Source organism: Cuculus canorus, chromosome 24 (genome assembly GCF_017976375.1).
Source record: "Cuculus canorus isolate bCucCan1 chromosome 24, bCucCan1.pri, whole genome shotgun sequence".
NCBI lineage: Eukaryota > Metazoa > Chordata > Aves > Cuculiformes > Cuculidae > Cuculus > Cuculus canorus.
The window spans coordinates 4313172-4333627 of NC_071424.1; the positions used below are offsets into that span (position 1 = coordinate 4313172).

Genomic DNA, 20456 nt, shown 5'->3' on the forward strand with positions numbered 1-20456 from the left:
AGAAGTCCCCCTTGCCCATCTGAAGTCTTCTCCTCCCCTAACATTGTTTTCCTTTCCCCCTCCCCCCCTGCCTTTTTTATTCTCAATAAAAACATAATTACAGGCTTTTAAAAAAAGCAAATTATAGTGACATACTTTAATTATCTCCAAGCAATGGAGGACTAAATTACATAGTCAGGGAATTGGAGGTTACCTAAAAATAAAAGCAAGAAGCTTCATTAAATGCTAATTGCAGCTTTCGCCGCTAAAGTGAGATTTCAACACAATCTGCCATTGACTCGCTTGGCCATACAAGAGAACATTGCTGTTGGGGAGAGACCCTTGCCTACACACGACACGTGTGGCTGCAGGCTCCGGCCACAGGGACGGCTTCACCAAGGGGAAACCAGGCAGTCAGCACGTCCAGCTCCACGTTGTCACTGGTCCTTCCCCAGTCACAGGGCTGGGGTGCTTCCACCTCCGTCTGGGGCACCCACTGCCCACCCTAAGGCCACTCAGAAGCATCACTCATCTTCTCTGAGAACCTCATAAGGTTCAGCGAGGCCAAGTGTAAGGTCCTACACCCAAGTCAGGGCAATCCCCAATTTCAGTACATGATGAAGGATGATGTGATTGAGAGCAGCCCTGCAAAGAAGGACTTGGGCTGCTGGAGGATGAGGAGCTCAACATGAGCAGACAACGTGCGCTCAGAGCCCAGAAGGCCAAACGTATCCTGGGCTGCATCCAAAGCAGCGTGGCCAGCAGGGAGGGAGGGGATTCTGCCCCTCTGTTCCTCTCTTGTGAGACCTCATCTGGAGGATCATGTCCAGTTCTGGAATCCTCAATGTATGAAGGAGATGGAGCTGTTGGAATGGGTCCAGAGAAGGCTACAAAGATGACTGGAGGGCTGGAGCACCTCCCATACAAGGACAGGCTGAGAGAGTTGGGGTTGTTCAGCCTGGAGAAGAGAAGGCTCCAAGGAGACCTTAGAGCGACCTTCCAGTACCTGAAGGGGCTACAAGAAAGCTGTGGAGGGACTGTTCACAAAGGCTTGTGGGGATAGAACGAGGGGGAATGGGTATGAACTGGAGAGGGGCAGAGTTAGACAAATTCCTAATGGAATTCTTCTATTAGGAAGAATGTCTTCACCATGAGAGTCGTGAGACACTGGCCCAGGGAAGTTGTGGCTGCCCCATCCCTGGAGGTGTTCAAGGCCAGGTTGGATGGGGCTTGGAGCCCCTGATCCAGTGGGAGGTGTCCCTGCCCATGGCAGGTGGTTGGAACTGGATGATCTTTAAGTTCCCTTCCAACCCAAACTATTCTATGATTCTATGATTCTCAGCAGCACTGATGTGCTTAGCACAGCTCTCCATCCTCCTTGCTGACTTCCCACAGCCCAGGAAAATTAAGTCCAACGTCCCAATGCTTCAGGCCAAAGGCTTTGGCTGGCAGCAGGTCGTTGGGAGAAATGCTTCCTCACAGAAATTAGCTCGACTTGCTCGCTGCAGAGCTGGTCCCCCACTCTGTAATGAACCTCAACATCTGTCACAGGCTTTGCTGCCGTCTGCTCTAAATGCACGTCACACCTTGCTCTGAGCAGCACTCGGCTCTCCTGGGGCCAACACAGGACTTTGTGGTTCTCTCTGTGGGAAAGAAGCCGGATGGAGACCTGTCTCAGAGCAAAGAACAAACTACTTTCTACTACTCCACCCCTGCTCTTTCCAACCACTTCCTCCAGATTTGCTCACTGAGGACCTTTGCAGAGGTCCCAACAGGAGGTCTCCAGACCCCGGTGGTGGGGAAGTAATTTTTCCTGAGCTATGGAGGAGCCAGGGAAAAGGTGGCAGGCAGGGGAATTCACAGAAGTTATTTTGTTTTTCCATTTCCTATCGAGCCGACCTAATTGTGTCGCTAAAGTCTGTAATTTGCCTCTCACAGAAGAGAGTTAATGACAGGCTCCATGCTGCTGTCGCTCCGCACAGGGCTGGGGAGATGAGCCAACACACAGCTCTCCCAATCCAGCTCCACCAGGACCCCAAAAAGCCCTGCTTCTCCCTGGAGAAGGGAGCTCGGGCTTGGGAAGGGCAGCCAAGCCCAACAGAAAGTTTGGGGATGGCTGGAGACTGCACAAGCCTGGATTTATCTCCCCTATTTTTCAGCTTCCCAGAAAAAAAAAAAAATGAAAAACACTCAGGTCAACCACTTAGGGAACTCAGACAATTATTGCCATTTAAATTCAACAACTCTTCACAGAAATAAGGAGAAAATTAGACAAGTGCTCTTAAGCTGTAAGGAAGGCAAGAAGGAGAAACAGCAGCAGCAATTTCAGGACAGGTGCCTTATTTACAAAGAAAACACACTAGGAATTCCCTGAGCAGATCCCACAGTATCTACTCTGCTCTTCTGCTCTGCCACAGGCAGAGCTGCCCTCAAAAATATTAAGCAAAGCAGAAACCTGATCCTAACAGACACCAGCGAGCTCCCAAAACTGCCCCAAGAAGCAATCTCCTCTCTGCAGATATCAGCATCAGAGCCTGCCCGGATCTGCGTCGCTCTCCATCCATCTCAATTGCTTACAGACTGCTCCCTTTTAATTAGCTCTCATAATCAAATAAGTGTCTAGAATTAAACAGCACTATATCATGAAATGCCATATAAAATTAACCAGCCGCGTTCAGGGGTCACTGCATCTGCTGCTGAATCGCATCCAGCACTGGGAGGGCTATGGGTCTATTTAGAAGCGCACTCCAGCACTGCCAGCGACTGTGGGTTTTAGCGGAATGAAAATGGGGCCAATTAAAATTCTGTTTCGAGACGGGCGAGGTTGGATTTGTGCAAATATTTTGCATATCTGGATAACAGCATCTTTATATCATTTAAGCTAAAGTCTGCGAGGAATAAGACTGAATCGTTGTAAAGCACACTTACACCAAAATAAGTACCCACATGAGGACTCTTTTGATTTAACACTCCACCAGATCCATCAAGAAATCAGGGGAGCTATTGTGTTTAAATAGGCCCTGATGCAAGAGGGGAACGTGTATCTACTTGAAACCACTTCCAAGTTTAGCCAAGGGATTTCTTCCCCAAACACCAAGCAAGCGTGAGAAGCACCTCTTCACGATGTGCTGTCCCAGCCGGTGAAGCCCAGACCCCATCATCTGGCTTTTGGGGCTGCTGCACATCGCTGGCAGCCAAAAGCAGCAGCACAACTCTTATTTCTGCACATCTTTCTGCTCTACCAGCCTGCAGCAGCAGAACCCAAACAGGACATGCTCCAGAGCCGGCTGCATTCCTGAGGAAGCAGCTGGAAGGTAGAAATGTTTGAGAACAAGCCAGACACTGAGCAACACCTTGAAGAAGTATTTGCAAGTGAAGAAAATAGTTCGTTCAGCTCCTGAAGCAGAGCAGTTAGATCAGCACAGCTGTCTGCATCCTGCCTGGATAGAAAGCATCAAGCCAGGTAGGCCACCTCGTCACCACGGGTCTCCCCCTTCCCAAGCAGACCACCTCGACGCCACGGGTCTCCCCCTTTGCAGGTAGACCACCTCGATGCCACAGGTCTCTCCCTTCCCAAGCAGACCACCTCGACACCACGGGTCTCCCCCTCTGCAGGTAGACCACCTCGATGCCACGGGTCTCCCCCTCTGCAGGTAGACCACCTCGACGCCACGGGTCTCCCCCTTCCCAAGCAGAACACCTCGACGCCACGGGTCTCCTCCTTTGCAGGTAGACCATCTCAACGCCACAGGTCTCCCCCTTCCCAAGTAGACTACCTTGAAGCCACGGGTCTTCCCTTCCCAAGCAGACCACCTCGATGCCACGGGTCTCCCCCTTCCCATGTAGACTACCTCGACGCCACGGGTCTTCCCCTTCCCATGTAGACTACCTCGACGCCACAGGTCTCCCCCTTCCCAAGCAGACCACCTTGCGGCCAAGGGTCTCCCTCTTCCCAGGTAAACCACCTTGATGCCACGGGTCTCCCTCTTCCCAAGTAGACCACCTCGATCCCACGGGTCTCCTCCTGCCCAGACCTCATTCACCTCCAGTGTCTGTTCCATCCCCTGCAGAACTGCCGAGGCCATCAGAGGACAGACAAGCCTGCAAGATCTGTTCAGTGGCAGCATGGTCAGCCCCCAGCCACAGCGTCTCTGGAGGGTTCAGAGCATCCCTCCTTACAGACTGCAAGAGGAGGGAGCGGATGCTGTAATTAAAGTAGAATCAGCCTTCCCCATCATTAACAGGCAGAGTTTGGGGTGGAAAGCAGCTTATGAAAACAGCAGAGCAGTATCTCAGAGCCAGAAACAGCACCAGAGACATCAACACGGGTTTTCTGGGAGCCCTCTGAACCAAGCAGCATTTCACATCCGATCCGACAGTGACGGATGCGGCGAGAACAGAGTAGTTTTTTTCTCCCGAGAAGCTCTTTTGACAACTATGATCTTATCAGAGCTTCAAGCTTTTCATTACATTTCTTTTTTCTTTTTTTTTTTCCAACTCTTGTCTTCAAGCTGCGCTCTGTCCTCTCCCTGCTGGTAGGGAACAGTCACATTGCCTTTCTGGCACTGATCAAGGGCTGAAGCTCCCCGCAGTTCTCCAAGTGGCACCAAGACCTCCCTTCCACAAGGCACACAGCCTGGGGGACCCATCAGAGCAAGAGCAAAAGCATGATTAATACACAAATAGGTCCAGAAACGCACAAAAAACAGCGGTAACTTCACTCAGGCTCAGGGAAAGGCAATACGTGAGCACCTTTGAGGTAGAAGGAACACGTGCGAAGAGACAGGGAGACTTCACAGCACTCCTCACACCTCTGCGAAGTCAGGACATCACCACCAGCTCCAACACTTTTGCTGGGCATCTAAAGCAACCGCTTGCCCAAAAGTGGGTCCAACCCCCCTCCCCGGGGCACGCAGCACCACCTTCTCCTGCCTCTTTTCCTCACCTCCCATCGGCTCTCGAGAAGAAACACAAGCTTCACAGAATCACAGAATGGTTTGGGTTGGAAAGGACCCCAAAGCCCACCCTGTTCCACCCCCTGCCATGGGCAGGGACACCTCCCACTGGATCAGGGCCTCCAAGCCCCATCCAACCTGGCCTGGAACCCCTCCAGGGATGGAGAGCCACCACTGCTCTGGGCAACCTCTGCAGGGCTTCACCACCCTCACAGCAAAACATTTCTCCCTAAGATCTCATCTCAATCTCCCCTCTTTCAGCTGAAAACCATTCCTCCTCATCCTCTCCCTGCGGTCCCTGATCCAGAGCCCCTCCGCAGCTTTCCTGGAGCCCCTTTCAGTGCTGGAAGCTGCTCTAAAGCATCCCTGGAACCTTCTGGAACAACCCCAACTCTCTCAGCCTGTCCTCATCCAGGAGATGCCTCAGCCCTCAGACCATCTTCATGTCTTCCTCTGGACTCGCTCCAACAGATCCAGGTCCTTCTCGAACCATCCTCTCCCTCCCCAGCAGGAAACGACCCCAGCCACCCTCTTTCCAAGAACCTTTCCCAGAACACAGAGACACGAGCATAAACATTCCCAAATCAAGGAAAAACCAAGAGAGTTTGAACAGCCACATACCTCCCACAGCAGGTTTGGTTGTCCCAGACACGAACCAGGAAGAGAAATCCTCCCCTACAGGAAGGGCAGAGCTCCTTTTGTCAGCTAATCAACTCCCTAATTGACACCGATTGGCCCTGATGGGAAGGGTGGAGCTGGCCCTGCCTCTCACGGGGCAAAAGAAAACCAACCCTGGAAAGTGTCTTCCTCTCTGTTCCATCTCTCCAGCCTCAGCCCGTGCTTTGGGGAGCAGTAAGTGAGGAGGAATCAGGAGGTCCTGCGCCATCTCATGAGCGCTGAGGCAGTACAGTGCCCCAGAGCCTTGTGCTGGGGTGATGGTGAGGTCTTCTCCCCCTGTCTCAGCCCTTCTCACAAGGAATCCATTTCATAGACTCATAGAGTTGGAAAGGACCCACTGGATCATCAAATCCAACGTTCCGAGATGGAAGGAAGGGACCTCCCCCCAAGGATCATCCAGTCCTACTCCTGTCCCTGCACAGGACAACCCCACCATTCACACTGTGTGTCTCAATGTGTTGGCCAAACGCTTCTGGAATATGATCCAAGGGCTGGAGCACCTCCCATAGGAGGACAGGCTGAGTTGGGGTTGTTCAGCCTGGAGAAGAGAAGGCTCTGAGGAGATCTTATAGCGACCTTCCATTGCTTGAAGGGGCTACAAGAAAGCTGGAGAGGGGCTGTTCACAAAGGCTGTGGGGATAGGACGAGGGGGAATGGGTATAAACTGGAGAGGGGCAGATTTAGACTGGAAATTAGGAAGAATTTCTTCACCATGAGAGTGGGGAGGCCCTGGAACAGGTTGCCCAGAGCAGTGGTGGCTGCCCCATCCCTGGAGGTGTTCAAGGCCAGGTTGGATGGGGCTTTGATCACCCTGATCCAGTGGGAGGTGTCCCTGCCCATGGCAGAGAGTGGGACTGGATGAGCTTTAAGGTCCTTTCCAACCCAAACTATTCTATGATTCTATGATTGTCAGGCTTGGCAGCAGCAGGATGACCTGGAGAGGAAGCACGCGAAGCTGGTGAGGGTCTGGAGAACAAGTCTTATGAGGAGCGGCTGAGAGAGCTGGGGTTGTTTAGCCTTGAGAAGAGGAGGCTGAGGGGAGACCTTATTGCTCTCTACAACTGCCTGAAAGGAGGTTGTGGAGAGGAGGGCGCTGGGCTCTTCTCCCCAGTGACAGGGGACAGGACAAGAGGGAATGGCCTGAAGCTCCGTCAGGGGAGGGTCAGGTTGGATATCAGAAAAAAATTCTTCACAGAAAGAGTCATCGGGCACTGGAACAGCTGCCCAGGGAGGTGGTCGAGTCACCTTCCCTGGAGGTGTTTAAGGAATGGGTGGATGAAGTGCTGAGGGACATGGTTTAGGGAGTGTTAGGAATGGTTGGACTCGATGATCCAGTGGGTCCTTTCCAACCTGGTGATTCTGTGTGTGATTCACACCAAGCACTTGGCCACCCAAACCCTTCCCTTTAGCCCAATCCAAGTCACCTCCTGGAGCTTGGAACGAAGTCACCAAGAGACAGCAAACTCTGAGTGCAAAACCATGGTCTTTTATTAGAAATCTCCTCGTATAAAAATGATCATGCTCTACACAGTCATCGAATAATTCATAAACATCCAGGCACTGAACTTTGTTTTTTTTGTGTGTGTTTTTGTTTTTTCACTGGTCAGTACATAAAGCAGACATATTTCAATCCATATGGTCATCACATACATTAAGTAACCACCTATAGAAATCAGCACTTTGAACACAGTCTAGGTTTTATTTTATTTTATTTTGTTGTCTGTTTTTTTTTCTTTAAATTTTATGTATTTTTATTTATTTTTCCTTCTTGCAACATATAGAATTTGGTAGGATACGGGAGAGAGAGTGAAGAGGGACGGAGGAAGACAGGAACAAAAGAAAACGGAGGAATAACAAAAAAAATAAAGAGAAAACAGAAGGTTCTACACAACCACAAACAACCTCACAAATTCCAGAAAAGGGAAAATGTTGGGTCTCTCTTTTTTTTTTTTTTGCCAAGATACAGAAATAAAAACCCCAAAGACTTGCCAAAGTCCGTCCCCTCTTCCCCGCGCTACGTCCCCCCTTCTCAACTGTTCCTCCGTGGGGAGGCATGCGTTGTCACGGTGGTCAGTTGCTCAGTGGTTTAGATTTATTGTTGATTTTTTTTTGCTGCTGTTGATCGCCATCATCCTCCCGGGCTGCTCAGCGCCCAGCCAGGAGCGTGTCCCTCCCTGCTGCCACCTCCCCATCACATCCAGCTCCCCTTCCAGCGTCCTGCGAAGAGCGATGCGACTCAGCTCCCTCCCGCGTCGTGGCGTCCGCAGCCTCTCTCTCTCTCTGCCGGGCAGTTGGGATTGCTGGAGCTAAATCGCGTGGTTGCTATAGCTGACATAGGTCTGTTTGGTAGCCAGTGCTGGAAAGAGAGATCAACCCCGTATGTATCATTAATGAAGTCCAACCCCCCTTTCTGGCTGCCATCCCATGACCCTTCGCGTGGACACTTAGTGACCTTCCAGTGCCTGAAGGGGCTACAAGAGAGCTGGAGAGGGGCTGTTCACAAAGGCTTGTGGGGATAGGATGAGGGGCAATGGGGATAAAGTGGAGAGGGGCAGATTTATACTAGAAATAAGGAAGAATTTCTCCACCATGAGAGTGATGAGACACTGGACCAGGTTGCCCAGAGCAGTGGTGGCTGCCCCATCCCTGGAGGGGTTCAAGGCCAGGTTGGATGGACCTTGGGCACCCCGATCCAGTGGGAGGTGTCCCTGCCCATGGCAGGAGGTTGGAAGTGGATGATCTTTAAGGTTCCTTCCAACCCAAACTATTCTATGATTCTATGGTTCTATGATTCTGACCTGACCATCATGCCAGAAGATGCTAGTGAGGACATGACATGGGGTTTGCTCATAGATGCAGCCAGTGCTGGCACTCAGAATCATTCTATGGGGCTGAGCTCTTCAACCCAAAAAGAGACCCCAGGATATGACGTGAGCCACGCAGGTAGTGTTCTCAGGCTCCTGCTTACTTCTCTCAGCAACTTCTTACAGACAAACCACAGGTGTTCCATGTTCCCACAAATTCAACTTGCCCCAACCCTGCAAGGGCACAATTTGGGGTTCAAGCTGGGCACCCACACCCCAGCACGCTGCTCCATGGCAGCTGGGAGCACAGTAGCAGGTTCCACAAATCCAGACAGCTCGTCTGCGTCCCTCACCAAGAATCCCTGTGCCCACGCTCAGGTGCTGGAGGAGCAGAGCCCGTACGCTGCTGCCACCTTCAAGGTTCCCCACATGAACCAGCCCTCAGGATGGGGTTGAACACATGAGATGAGGCAGCAGTGGCTACAAAGCCACGACACGTCTCAGACTGACACTGGCGGAGCCACAGCAAAGCCCAGCACCAGGCAAATGCCAGACAGCAATAAATCCTCCTGGTCCCCACAGGGCTGCACAGCTGCCTTCAAGCTCGGAGGCTGCAGCACGTCACTTGCTTTTAGCAGCAGCCACAGCTCAGTGAGAGGTGGAAGAGGCAGCTCGCAAGGCCCTCACCTGTCTCAGCGCTTTGGCCAGACACGATGCTCTGTGGAGATCCCACCATGAGGTCCCCAGATACCATGGGGCTCAACAGACATCCTCCAGCCAAGGACACAGACAAGCATTGGGACAGACAGCAAAGCCCAGGACACCACGAGCAGCACAAACGTGTCTTCTGCAGAGAAGACACCATGCAGAGGGGATGCCCAGCAGCTCACTCTCCTCCTCGGTGCCTCGCTGACAAATGAACCTTGCTGTGGATTTCAGACTGGTATTCCCAGATAACAATTAGATAAGCCATAAGAAATTAGAGCTGACAGAGCTATTTGTTAGCTGCAATGTTTTCATAGCCAATCTGCCCATATCAAAGCCCTGTGAATTATTTATTCTGTTGTTTATTTAAGGATACGTGACCCGCCAGGGACAGAGTGAAAAAACAGCCCCTCAGTCCTGCGCTGACACCCCCATAGTGCCTCCTGCCCCCAGCAAGCGATGCTGTGATGCTCCTTGTCTTGGCACAGCCTGCAACCGCTCTGCCAGCCCTGTTCACGCCGAGCTCCTGTATTCCCCATGCGAGACACATCGGAGCTGGAGATGCAGCAGACGGAAAGCTCAGCTCTCCCTGCTCCCGGCACGTACAATCCTCAGAGGCTCCTGCTGCGAGTCCCGCGGGGGAGAAGGATGCTCAGCGCGGCGGAGAGCATATGGGAATATTTGGGTTCGGGTTGCAGACGAGGTGCTCGCTGCATCTGGGTATCAGCACTTTGTGTGGCCAGGAGCCGCGTGTGGCTGGAGGGAGAGAAGGTCACACATGCCCAGCACCAAAGCCTGTGACACCGATACCATGGGAAGGCTGGAGTTGCTCCCCAGGAAAGGGCTGCAGGGTGATATCAACCGCGAGGAGCCCACAGATACCCTCAGCTTTGCCTGGAGCGTCTCTTGCACAGACAAAACAAGGGTGAAAGAGAGACCCCTCCCCACTGCCACAAAGGGACAGGACCACAGACCATGGAAATCAGTGCTAGCAGGTGGTAAAAGCACCTCCTGCAGAGGCAGCAAGGCGGACTGACCATGAAGGTGTCCTTCACAATGCAGACAGGTAGATGAAAGGGTCAATTCTGCAGAGACTGCCTACGGAGAGCCATCACATACTGAGCTACCACCAGCAAGACCCGTTGCACGGTGCGATGTGGATATAGAGGTTACACGGAGATGCCAAGGGATATTGGATGGCTCAGGCTGGAAAGTGGGGGATTATGAAGACAATCACAGCTTTCCATGGAAATGCTGATTGGTCTCCATCCCACTGATGCTGGAACCCAGAAACTCTGCTGGTTCCTGAGGAACATTTGTATTTCCACAGGGTTTTTCTTCAGATTAGCATTTCCCCTCTTAACGGACCCACAGCAGCAGCGGCTCCAACCATTTCTTCCTCCTGCGAGGCACTGGTTTTGGAAACCCAAATGCCAAACAGGCATGCACCCACTTTCCCAGAGGAGCCTGGTGGCTCTGTCCCTGTGTCAGCCTTAGCTCCAGCCTGGCCCCCAGGAACAGACCACAGGCAGACACCGAACACCTTTTCCCGTCAGCCACACCAGAGCCTTCCTGGGAGCGGCTCCAGGCATTGAGGGTGGGCTGACGCTAGGATCCTTCTCTGGGTGTTCAAGCAGATTTCCTCAGCTGGCATCTCACCCAATGACCGCGTGAGCACATCCCTGGCATATTTCCCACACGATATTTCCCGTGGAATAACATAAACAGGCCAACGGAAGGATGAGAGCACCAGGAGCAATCTTGATCAGAGGGAGGCAGGACATATCCCATCTCACCTATGTGGCTGTGGTGATGGAAAACACCTTTTTTGGGGTTAAATTAAGACAGGAGATGATGCTGTCCCCTCGCCGAGAGCCAGGAATCCCTGCTTGTGCCCCAGCTGGAGTGCAGATACCCAGAGCACACCTCCCTCCTCGAGGTGGCTTTGGGCATGGTGGGGATTGTGGCCACCAGCCAACAGGATGCAGCTCTTCCCACTCTGCACCCTCGCTCCTGGGAATGGCAGGCCAAACCACAGGGCAGGAAGACACTCAGATGCCAAGGAGCACTGTAGCCAGCATTGCTTGTACCCGTGGAGGACAGGACAGCTATGACCTGGCAATGAACCAGGAGTTTGGGCTTCCAGCACCACATTGGGACCCAGCAGGACCAGCTCATCAACCCTATGGGAAACCACATTACCTTGTGTTTCCAGATTTTCACAGAGCTCTGATTTGGCCTCTCCATTGGGGCGGAAACCTCCCTTCTGAGAGAACTTGTTGGACATGGTGGCTGCCGTCACAACCGCCTTGAGGCTCCGCTTGCGCTTGGGCACGTTCTGCTCCGGGTGGAAGAGGATGATGTACACCTTAGGCATGTAGAGCATGCCCAGGGACACCGAGGCACTCAGACTCACCGAGATGGTGAGCGTCGTGGTCTGGATGTACATCTGCAAGATACAAGAGCATGAGCTGAGACCCACCATGGCTCTGTAGGACCCAGAAAGGGAAGGAAGAGAGGAAGCAAAAGAAGGTAGGTGAGAACATTTAGGTTAAATAAATGAAGGGGTGGGAAGCCAGGGTCGGAAGCGTTGGCAGTATTGGATCATGCTTGACTTGTTGCATGGGTCAGGGTGCACCCAAAGGGACCACTGGCTCACTTTTGATGTTTCTCCATCTGCAGACATGGGCAGGCTGTGCCGGTGCCCTGGCATAGCCTCCCTGCACCAAGCCCTCCCAGCACCCATCCATGCTCCAGTAGCAACCTGCCAGCACCCCAACTCAAAAACATCACCAGAGATGGAGTCCTTGCACCCTCTTCACCCTCCCTCTCTCCTCCCCAGCACCCACAGCACACTCCACCTCCCAGGGCAGGAGCTCTGATGCCACAGTGATGGGCGCAGCGCTCACCCATCTCCCTTCAACAGGTAATTGCCATTCCCCAGCCGGCTCTCTGGGCCGTTGTCATGTAAGTCACATATTACACACCGACGTTGCCTTTCTGCAGTCAAAACTAATTTCACGCTCACTGTCCAGGACTAACAGTGACAGATGTTTTGCAAAATGAAAGCCCATTAATCTGACTGCAGAATAATCCATTTTTCTATGGAAAGCGTTTGGCAGGCTCCTCACAAGCCAGGGGCATCTGAAGCAGGAAGCAATAGGAGGTGAAGAGAACCCCTCTTTCCACCCATCCCCATCTCTCACGCCCAAGTGACACGGAAGGTCAGGTGGGCAAGCCTCTCCATGAGCATTCCTGCTCCGCCAACATCCCTGCTCCAGACACGGGGCTCCAGCCTCTCCTCTTGCACACAGCTTGCTTGTTGGGTCTCTCCGGGCTGAGCAGAGAAAGGGCTCTGGGTCTTCACATGTCTTTCCACGCACCTTTGTTTCTTTTCCAGCTGTGCCTAGATCCCTGGGCTGGTTTGCATCTTGCTAACAAGGTTTTAGAAGGAGGCTTACAGCAGTTTCTGAACTTTATCCCACGGCTCGGTCACAGCGTGGTGTCCAAGGTTTCTTCTGCGGCTGTTTCACATATGGGATTTATCATTGTGCAGGTGGCAGGACTTGGAGAAGCCAAGGGAAGCCTGGAGGCTGCAGTGTTGGTGAGGGCAAGGTATCCCCACCTCCCCAGCTGTACATGGGGCTGACTTTCTGGAATCAGGAGAGCAAAGAGGTGGTGACCAAGGACAGAGGATCTACAGGACTCCCTTCGGAGAAGGTGCATGGAAGCAGCTCTGACCCATGGGAAAGAACCAGCGAGAAGCAGTAACTCCTGGGCAGGGCTGTCATCCCACCCCAGGACCTGTGATCCCAGATGTGACCATGCAAAGAAACAATTTTCTCCTGCTTCAGAAAGAAACGCACAGGGCTAAAAGTGGTTTAACTCAACCCAAAAGGAAAAAAAAAAAAAGCAACAAAACTTGTTCTGAGTCACCCAAAAAGTTTTGTTTGTCCCCAGAATAAAACCCATTGCTGTCACATGCGCTGGTTTGTTTGTTCCACTTCTTTCTATCTGCACGCAGAGTCAAGCGAGGCAGTTTTTGGAAATAAAAATGTCATTTCATCAAGAGTGTCAAAACATATCTCTGTGCCAGAATATCTACTTTTTTTTTTTTTTTTTGCTATTTTTTTTTTCCTTCCTTTCTTCAAATTCTTTTTCTCTGATGAAACTCTCCAAACGTTGCTGCAGGTGTCCTGGACTGCAAGGACTCACTGAGAATGACAGCGGCATTGGGAAGCCAACTCCAGGCACCCCAACGTGGGGGTGCACAATTCATCTCGGCGCCGATGTGACACCCTGTGGGACACGGCTGAGGCTCAGCTGCCCTTCACCTCCCCGGCTCTCCCACCTGCCCGCCCTCCTGGTCCTCAGCAGATGCCTTTTGGAGGAGTCTCACTTTGCGCCGCAGCTATTTCCATATCTCCTGCCTCTGCAGCGACTCCCACCCATCCCTCAGGACTCAGAGGCGTTTTGCTGAAGAGGGAGAGAGCAGCTAAACTTGAGCTCAGACATCTCCATGAATGCTTCCCCCTACGTGCCTGGGTCTGGGACTCCCCTCCACCAAGAGCCCGGGCAGCCCCAGTGGCACCAGCTCCAGGCTCCCCTATCTTTTAGCCCTCCTCAACCCTCTGCAGAACTTTTGGGGGCTCACAGGGCCACCGTGACTACCTTCACCCTAATGATGCATTGACAGGAACAGCCCCGTTTCCTGCAGCCCATGCTAACCTCCACAGCTTTGCATCACGCCACCTTTACAGCTGAGAAAGAAATATTTTTAGCCTAGAGACTAAACACAGCCATGAACCAACGCACAGTTAACCTTTTGCCACATCAAAAAAAATAGCCATTTCTCAAGATTTTGGTTCCTACTCTCTTAATTGGTTTCCAACCCAAGACCCCACTTTGCCCCTCCGTTAATGACGCTTGAGCTTCCTCCACAGCCCTTTGAGTTGTGCGCTGCAGTTCCAAGAGAAGTTACCGCTCCCGGTTCAGCAGCATCCGCTGCTTCATGGATAGGATCAAACAACCTGACTCTTGACTCCAAACAATGATGCTGCATCGAAGGACCACAGCAACCCTAAATGACCCAGCATGAGTTCCCAAGCCCAGCGCTGTGCCCAGACTTACTCAGGGCTGGATGACCCCGTCTTGCCCTGGGGGGAGCAGCCCAAGCTCAAGGCACAAAGTTGGTTTTCACCCAAAGTAAGTCCAAAAGATGGCCAGCGTGTCCTGGGGTGCATCCAGCACGACATGGCCAACCAGTCATGGGAGGGGATTGTCCCACTCTGCTCCACACTGGTGCAGCCCCACCTTGAGCACTGGGGGCAGTTTTAGGTGCCACAGGACAAAAAGGATCTGTAGCTATTGGAGAGCGTCCAGAGGAGACCACAAAGTTGGTGAAGGGTTGAGAGGGGAACGGCTGAAGTCGCTGGGTCTGTTCAGCCTGGAGAAGAGGAGACTGAGGGGGGACCTTATCGCTGTCTGCAGCTTCCTCACAAGGGGAGGAGGAGGAGGAGCAGGCGCTGAGCTCTTCTCTCCAGTGACCAATGACAGGAGGCTGTGCCAGGGGAGGGTTAGGTTGGACATTAGGGAAAGGTTCTTCCCCCAGAGGGTGGTGGAGCACTGGAACAGCTCCCAGGGAAGCAGTCACAGCACCAAGCCTGACAATATTCCAGAAGCCTTTGGCCAACACCCTCAGACACCCGGTGTGAGTGTTGGCGGTTGTTCTGTGCAGGGACGGGAGTTGGACTCCATGATCCCTGTGGGTTCCTTCCAACTCAGGACATGCTATGATTCTATAACTCTGCCATTATTTGGCAACCCTCCTTCTAAACCCAGGTCGAACCCAGCTACGAGAGATTTTGCACCACCAAGGGCGTAGAGAAGGGAAAACCCGCTCAACCCTCACCCAGCACCACTAAACAAACCACTGGACAGTCCTTCTCATTTCTTCAACTCTGTCTCTTCCCTCGCTGAAAGCAAATGTGATAAACAGAGAAGCAGACAATGACACCGCTGTTCAGCTGCCGCCTTATCAGCGCAGGAAATTGTCTCTTTCTTTAGATCCTCTGTTATCGCTATTTCTGTAATCCGCTGGGATCGGCAGGGATAAGAGGTTCTTTTGAGAAAAAGCTTGAGGGACTTGTTATAATAATATGCCACCTCCATGCAAAGTTGTAGGCACAAGTCAAAGCAAAATAAAATAAAAATGAAGATTTTTAACCAGCTCCTGCAGACCAGGAGGCTGCAGGTTCAGACGGGGTTGGGACAGAGTTTGGGGAGCATTTTGAGGTGGGCGTCTGCCCAGAGACATTCTCAGGACTCCAGTGAAACTCCAGCCATGTGCTATGGGGACAACAATGGCCCAACTGACATTGCTGGCTTTTCTTTTCTCAAATGACCTTGCATGGAGCTCAAAGGGGCCTCAATCCTGGCAGCAATGGGGTGAAAGCAAGGGGATCCCTCCCCATGGTGACCTGGGGATGCCCCGCTGAGCGTTCCGGGCAGCACCAGCACCACCGCAGGCTGACATCCCCACTTTTCATCCCAGGGACATGCTGAGAGACAGATCCTCTTTTTCACCTTAGAATCATAGAATGGTTTGGGTTGGAAGGAACTCAAAGCCCATCCAGTCCCACCCCCTGCCATTGGCAGGGACATCTCCCACTGGATCCAACCTGGCCTTGAACCCCTCCAGGGATGGGGCAGCCACCACTGCTCTGGGCAACCTGGGCCAGGGCCTCCCCACCCTCACAGCAAAACATTTCTTCCCAAGATCTCATCTCAATCTCCCCTCTTTCAGCTTAAAACCGTTTCTCCTCATCGTGTCCCTGCAATCCCTGATCCAGAGCCCCTCCCCAGCTTTCCTGGAGCCCCTTTCAGCGCTGGAAGCTGCTCTAAGGTCTCCCTGAAGCCTTCTCTTCTCCAGGCTGAACAACCCCAACTCTCAGCCACCTTCTCTCCAAGACTGCAAAGCAGCAGACAAAGCATAAAGGCAGAAGCACTGAGCACCCGATTCCTCCTGCTGTCCCTTTGAGCACATCCGTCACCCTTCAACCACCGCCTGGAGATGCTCAGAGCTCACATCCCACAGCGGTATGGCCAAGCACCAAGTTGAAACACCACAACCCCCCCCCAGGTACTGCTCAGCGGATGCCGTGGCAGCTCTAGGCTTTGAGAAAGAGAGCTGCGTCCAAGGGGAGTTGGGAACATCACTTTTTCTGCCTCTAATCAGCTTGTTAGCAGCCTAATAACAGAGAAGCCCTGCACATTACAAGCCCCCAAAGTGAGGCACAGCCTATTGTCGAATTGCTGCTTGACAGCCAGCTTTCGGCAGCCCTAAATTATCCCATGACAAGCTGCAGTGAAGAGGTGAGCAACCTTGCGCATAATCTACAATCATTATCATTTCCATCTTTATTACCCACAGTATGCCGAGCACATTAAGGAGGCTTTAAGGGAGCTTTTGTTTTGCAATAAATTCTTAAAAAACCTGCTTTCTTGTTAGTATCTCCCCTGCCATCTCATCAAAATGGAAATGCTGCAAAAGGCTCCATTTATTTCCTTTAATTTTCCTTCACGGTTCTAGCCAGCACGGGCTGCCTCGGTAGAGACTTTTTGGTTGAGCCAACATTAAAAGTGCCTGCGCAGCCTCCACAACCTCTGGGGTTTTGTGCTTTGAGCAGCTCTGCAGGACACGTGTGAAACTGGGGTCCAGAGCAAAAGAGCTCCTGGTCTTTCCCGGTAAATCATCCACAGCCTCTTTGCAATAGGTGTTTCCAAAATCCATGGCTTCAGCCGCTCAGCATCCCAGTTGCGATAGGTCCAGAGAGGGAATCCAGGCACTGGGTCACCCCGGGGATTTCCAGGGAATGGCAACACCAAGGTTTATTTGTCACCGGCAGCTCCGGGCTGGCAGGCGTGAGCTGTTCACAGTTAACATAAACACGATTCTTGTTTTGGCTGGCAGGCAAAGGGGATTTGGGTCTCATTCATGAGATTTTTCTTCTTTGTTCTCGCTCTCTCTCACTTGAGCGTGGAGTTTCATCTGGGCTGGCCTCGCTCCCATGGGGATTGGCACCAGGACCACTATCCACACCAAGCCCAGGGCGGGCCAGGAAGAGGAGGAGGACAGACACACAGGTCGGTTTACAGCACAAATCCATCTCTGGGGTTATCTCTTCTGGCCTCGTGTACTCTCTGTGCAAAGTCATGTTTGGAGATGCAAGGGATGCTCACTCCGCGAGACCCTCAGGTCCTCCCTGCCCTGGGCCACCCCACCCACAGCAACCCAGCAGAGCAATTTGTTGTCAGTTCCATGTTGCCAAACAGGGAGGTGTTAATTAAAACCAATAGCAAAATGATAATTGAGTGAGAAGCAGCGAGCTGCCGCGTGCCCCAGCAAGGGAGGGGACATGCTGAGGGGTTGCTCTGCTCCCTCTCCTTCGCCCTCGCCCTCCACTGCTTCCAGCTCTCAGGGATTTTTGGAGGCAGGACCACCTCTCCAGCCTCCAGCACAGACTCAGCACTGGGAAAAGGTGTCAGCTGGGTAGAGCTCAGTCCCTTTTCCATGTAGGAATGGTGTTAGTGACACTAGGAAGCTTGGGGGGTCATCCTCCCTCAGCACACACAACAGCAGCCTGTGCTGCTACCCTGTCCAGAGAGGGGCAGCAGGCACAGAAAACCGGGAGAGGGAGGAAATGAAACAGGAAAACCGGGAAGCGGAGAATGAGGAAAACCCACAAAAAACCGGGAAAAGGAAAATGAGGTTGGAGGCAGTGGTCTCTGCTCCCCAGTAGAGCAAGAAGTTTTCAAACCAACTCTTTTCAGGCTGGCAGGACCTCAAAGAAGCACCTCCCCTCGCTTCGGACATGCCAGTGTCTCTAAACCCCCTTTCCTGCAGCCCACAGAGTCACCAGTCACACCTCTCCCCTCCTCCCTTACCTTTTCCGCTGACTGCGATGTCCCAAAAAATATAGGGATGAAAGCTAACCACACAATGCAAGTAGTGTACATGGTGAACCCGATGGGTTTGGCTTCGTTAAAGGTCTCCGGGACCCCGCGGGTCTTAATAGCGTACACAGTGCAGGTGACCATGAGAAGCATGCTGTACCCAAGCAAACAGATGAGAGAGAGGTCCGAAATGTCACATTTGAGGATGCCCCGGGCAAAATGGGGGTTTGTAGTCCGCTGGTCCTCGTAGTCAATGACAGAGTGGGACGGGTCCACGATGAACCAGATGCAGACGCCCACGAGCTGCAGCGAGATGAGGCTGAAGGTGATGACCAGCTGGGAAGCAGGGCTGATGAACCGCGGGGCACTCACTGACTTCTTGCCCTGCTCGAAGATGCGGTAGATGCGGTTGGTTTTGGTGAGCAGAGCAGCGTAGCTGATGCTCATGCCAAGCCCAAGGAAGATGCGTCGCAAGGCGCACGTGCTCAAGTCAGGCTCGGCGATCATGAGGAAGGTGGTGGCATAGCAGAGGAAGATGCCCGTCAGCAGGACGTAGCTTAGCTCCCGCCCCGATGCCTTGACGATGGGCGTATCGTTGTAGCGCACGAAGGTGATGACCACAAAGAGGGTGGCGATGATGCCCACGATGGCAATGAAGACGGGCACCACCGCCCAGGGTGAGCTCCACTCCAGCTTGATGATGGGGATGGGGGTGCAGCTGGTGTGGTTCTCGTTGGGCCGCTCGTTGAAGTGGCACCGCTTGCAGTGGAATTCATCCAGCTGGTACTGGTAGCCATCACAGCGCTCACAGTGCCAGCAGCAGGGAATGCCTTTCACCAACTTCTTCCTCTCACCTGGCTTGCACGGCAGGCTGCAGATGGAGCTGGGGAGCTGGCTCCCACCCCCTGGCCACAGCATGCTCTCCACCTGTGGAGCAACACCACAACAGCCCCACTGACATCCAAACTGGGCACCTGCTGAGCATCCCTAGGGTACGAGGGGATGCCTGTCCTCTGCTCGCGGCACTATTGCCTGGATCCTGTCCCTCACCCCATCCCATGAAGGATCCCAGCCCTACCCATCTTGGTGACAGGGAGGCGATGAAGGTTTCCATCAGCCTTTGGGGAAGATTCAACACCAGAAACCCAAAACAAAGTTTCTCCTTCCATGGGAAACCCTGCTGTCCTCTATTCTGGTTTCTCCTTCCCTTATTAGAGCTGCAAAGTTATATGCCCTGAGCCCACAGGACACAATCACACACACTGGTGGTAGGTCACCATGGCTGAACCTCAAGTGTGTACTCAGGGGACACCCTTCCCTCTGACACCACCCCCTGGTTTGGCTGCACCAGCCAGGTTTCCTACACCCTACGTGGTCTCAATGGGTGCTGGAGAAATCTGTAGGACCTTCCCATTGGCACGGAGCGTGCACAGCCACACCAGCCAGCCCCCAGCCTTACTTTGAGGTGGAGGTGGTCGGTCCATTGCCCAATGACTTTGTACTCGGGAGTAGAGTTCCGGATCTGGTACTGGTAGATATCATAACGCCCTGGTGCATCTCCGTTCTCGTTGAACGTCACGGGAGTCCCAGCAATGCCTGCAAGAGGGGAAGGCTCAGCACCCATAGCACCCAGCAGTGCAGGGTGCCATGGGGGACGGTGTCAAAGCAGGGTCTGGTTCGATGTTCTGGGTGGAAGTGTGGATCTGCTGGAGGGTAGGGAGGCTCCAAAAGGATCTGAACAGGATGGACCGCTGGGCTGAGGCCAATGGGATGAGGTTTAACAAGACCAAAAGCCGGGTCCTGCACTTGGGGCACAACAACCCTGTGCAGTGCTCCAGACTGGGGGAAGAGTGGCTGGAGAGCTGCACGGAGGAGAAGGACCTGGGGGTAATGGTTGACAGGGACTGAACATGAGCCAGCGGTGGCCCAGGTGGCCAAGAAGGCCAATGGCATCTTGGCTTGGATCAGACACAGCGTGACCAGCAGGTCCAGGGAGGGGATTCTGCCCCTGGACTCGGCACTGGTGAGATCACACCTTGAGTACTGTGTTCAGTTCTGGACCCCTCACCACAAGAAGAATGTTGAGGCTCTGGAGCGTGTCCAGAGAAGAGCAACGAAGCTGGTGAGCAGCTGGAGAACGTCTGACGAGGAGCGGCTGAAGGACCTGGGGGTGTTTAGCCTGGAGAAGAGGAGGCTGAGGGGAGACCTTATTGCTCTCTACAACTGCCTGAAAGGAGGTTGTGGAGAGGAGGGAGCTGGGCTCTTCTCCCCAGTGACAGGGGACAGGACAAGGGGGAATGGCCTGAAGCTCCACCAGGGGAGGTTCAGGCTGGATATCACAAAAAAATTCTTCACGGAAAGAGTCATTGGGCACTGGAAC

The 20456-nt window shown here is 53.0% G+C and overlaps 1 protein-coding gene and 1 long non-coding RNA gene across 4 annotated transcripts in view; both read right to left on the minus strand.

The window, feature by feature from the left end:
• Positions 1–5594, minus strand: part of LOC128854410 (uncharacterized) — a 71766-nt gene extending 66172 nt beyond the window's left edge. For all 3 annotated transcript variants that reach the window (XR_008453487.1, XR_008453489.1, XR_008453488.1), the window contains exon 1: positions 5556–5594. This is a non-coding gene — a long non-coding RNA (uncharacterized LOC128854410). The remainder of the gene's footprint in view (positions 1–5555) is intronic.
• Positions 5595–7102: 1508 nt separating this feature from the next.
• The window catches only part of GRM4 (glutamate metabotropic receptor 4), a 59218-nt gene continuing 45864 nt past the window's right edge, over positions 7103–20456 (minus strand). Inside the window, exons 8-11 of the mRNA XM_054087778.1 lie at positions 19536–19672; positions 18068–19003; positions 11324–11570; positions 7103–7968 (exon numbers count right to left, since the gene is read on the minus strand). Coding sequence (XP_053943753.1) covers positions 7919–7968; positions 11324–11570; positions 18068–19003; positions 19536–19672 — 1370 coding nt within the window. The 3' untranslated portion in view covers positions 7103–7918. The remainder of the gene's footprint in view (positions 7969–11323; positions 11571–18067; positions 19004–19535; positions 19673–20456) is intronic.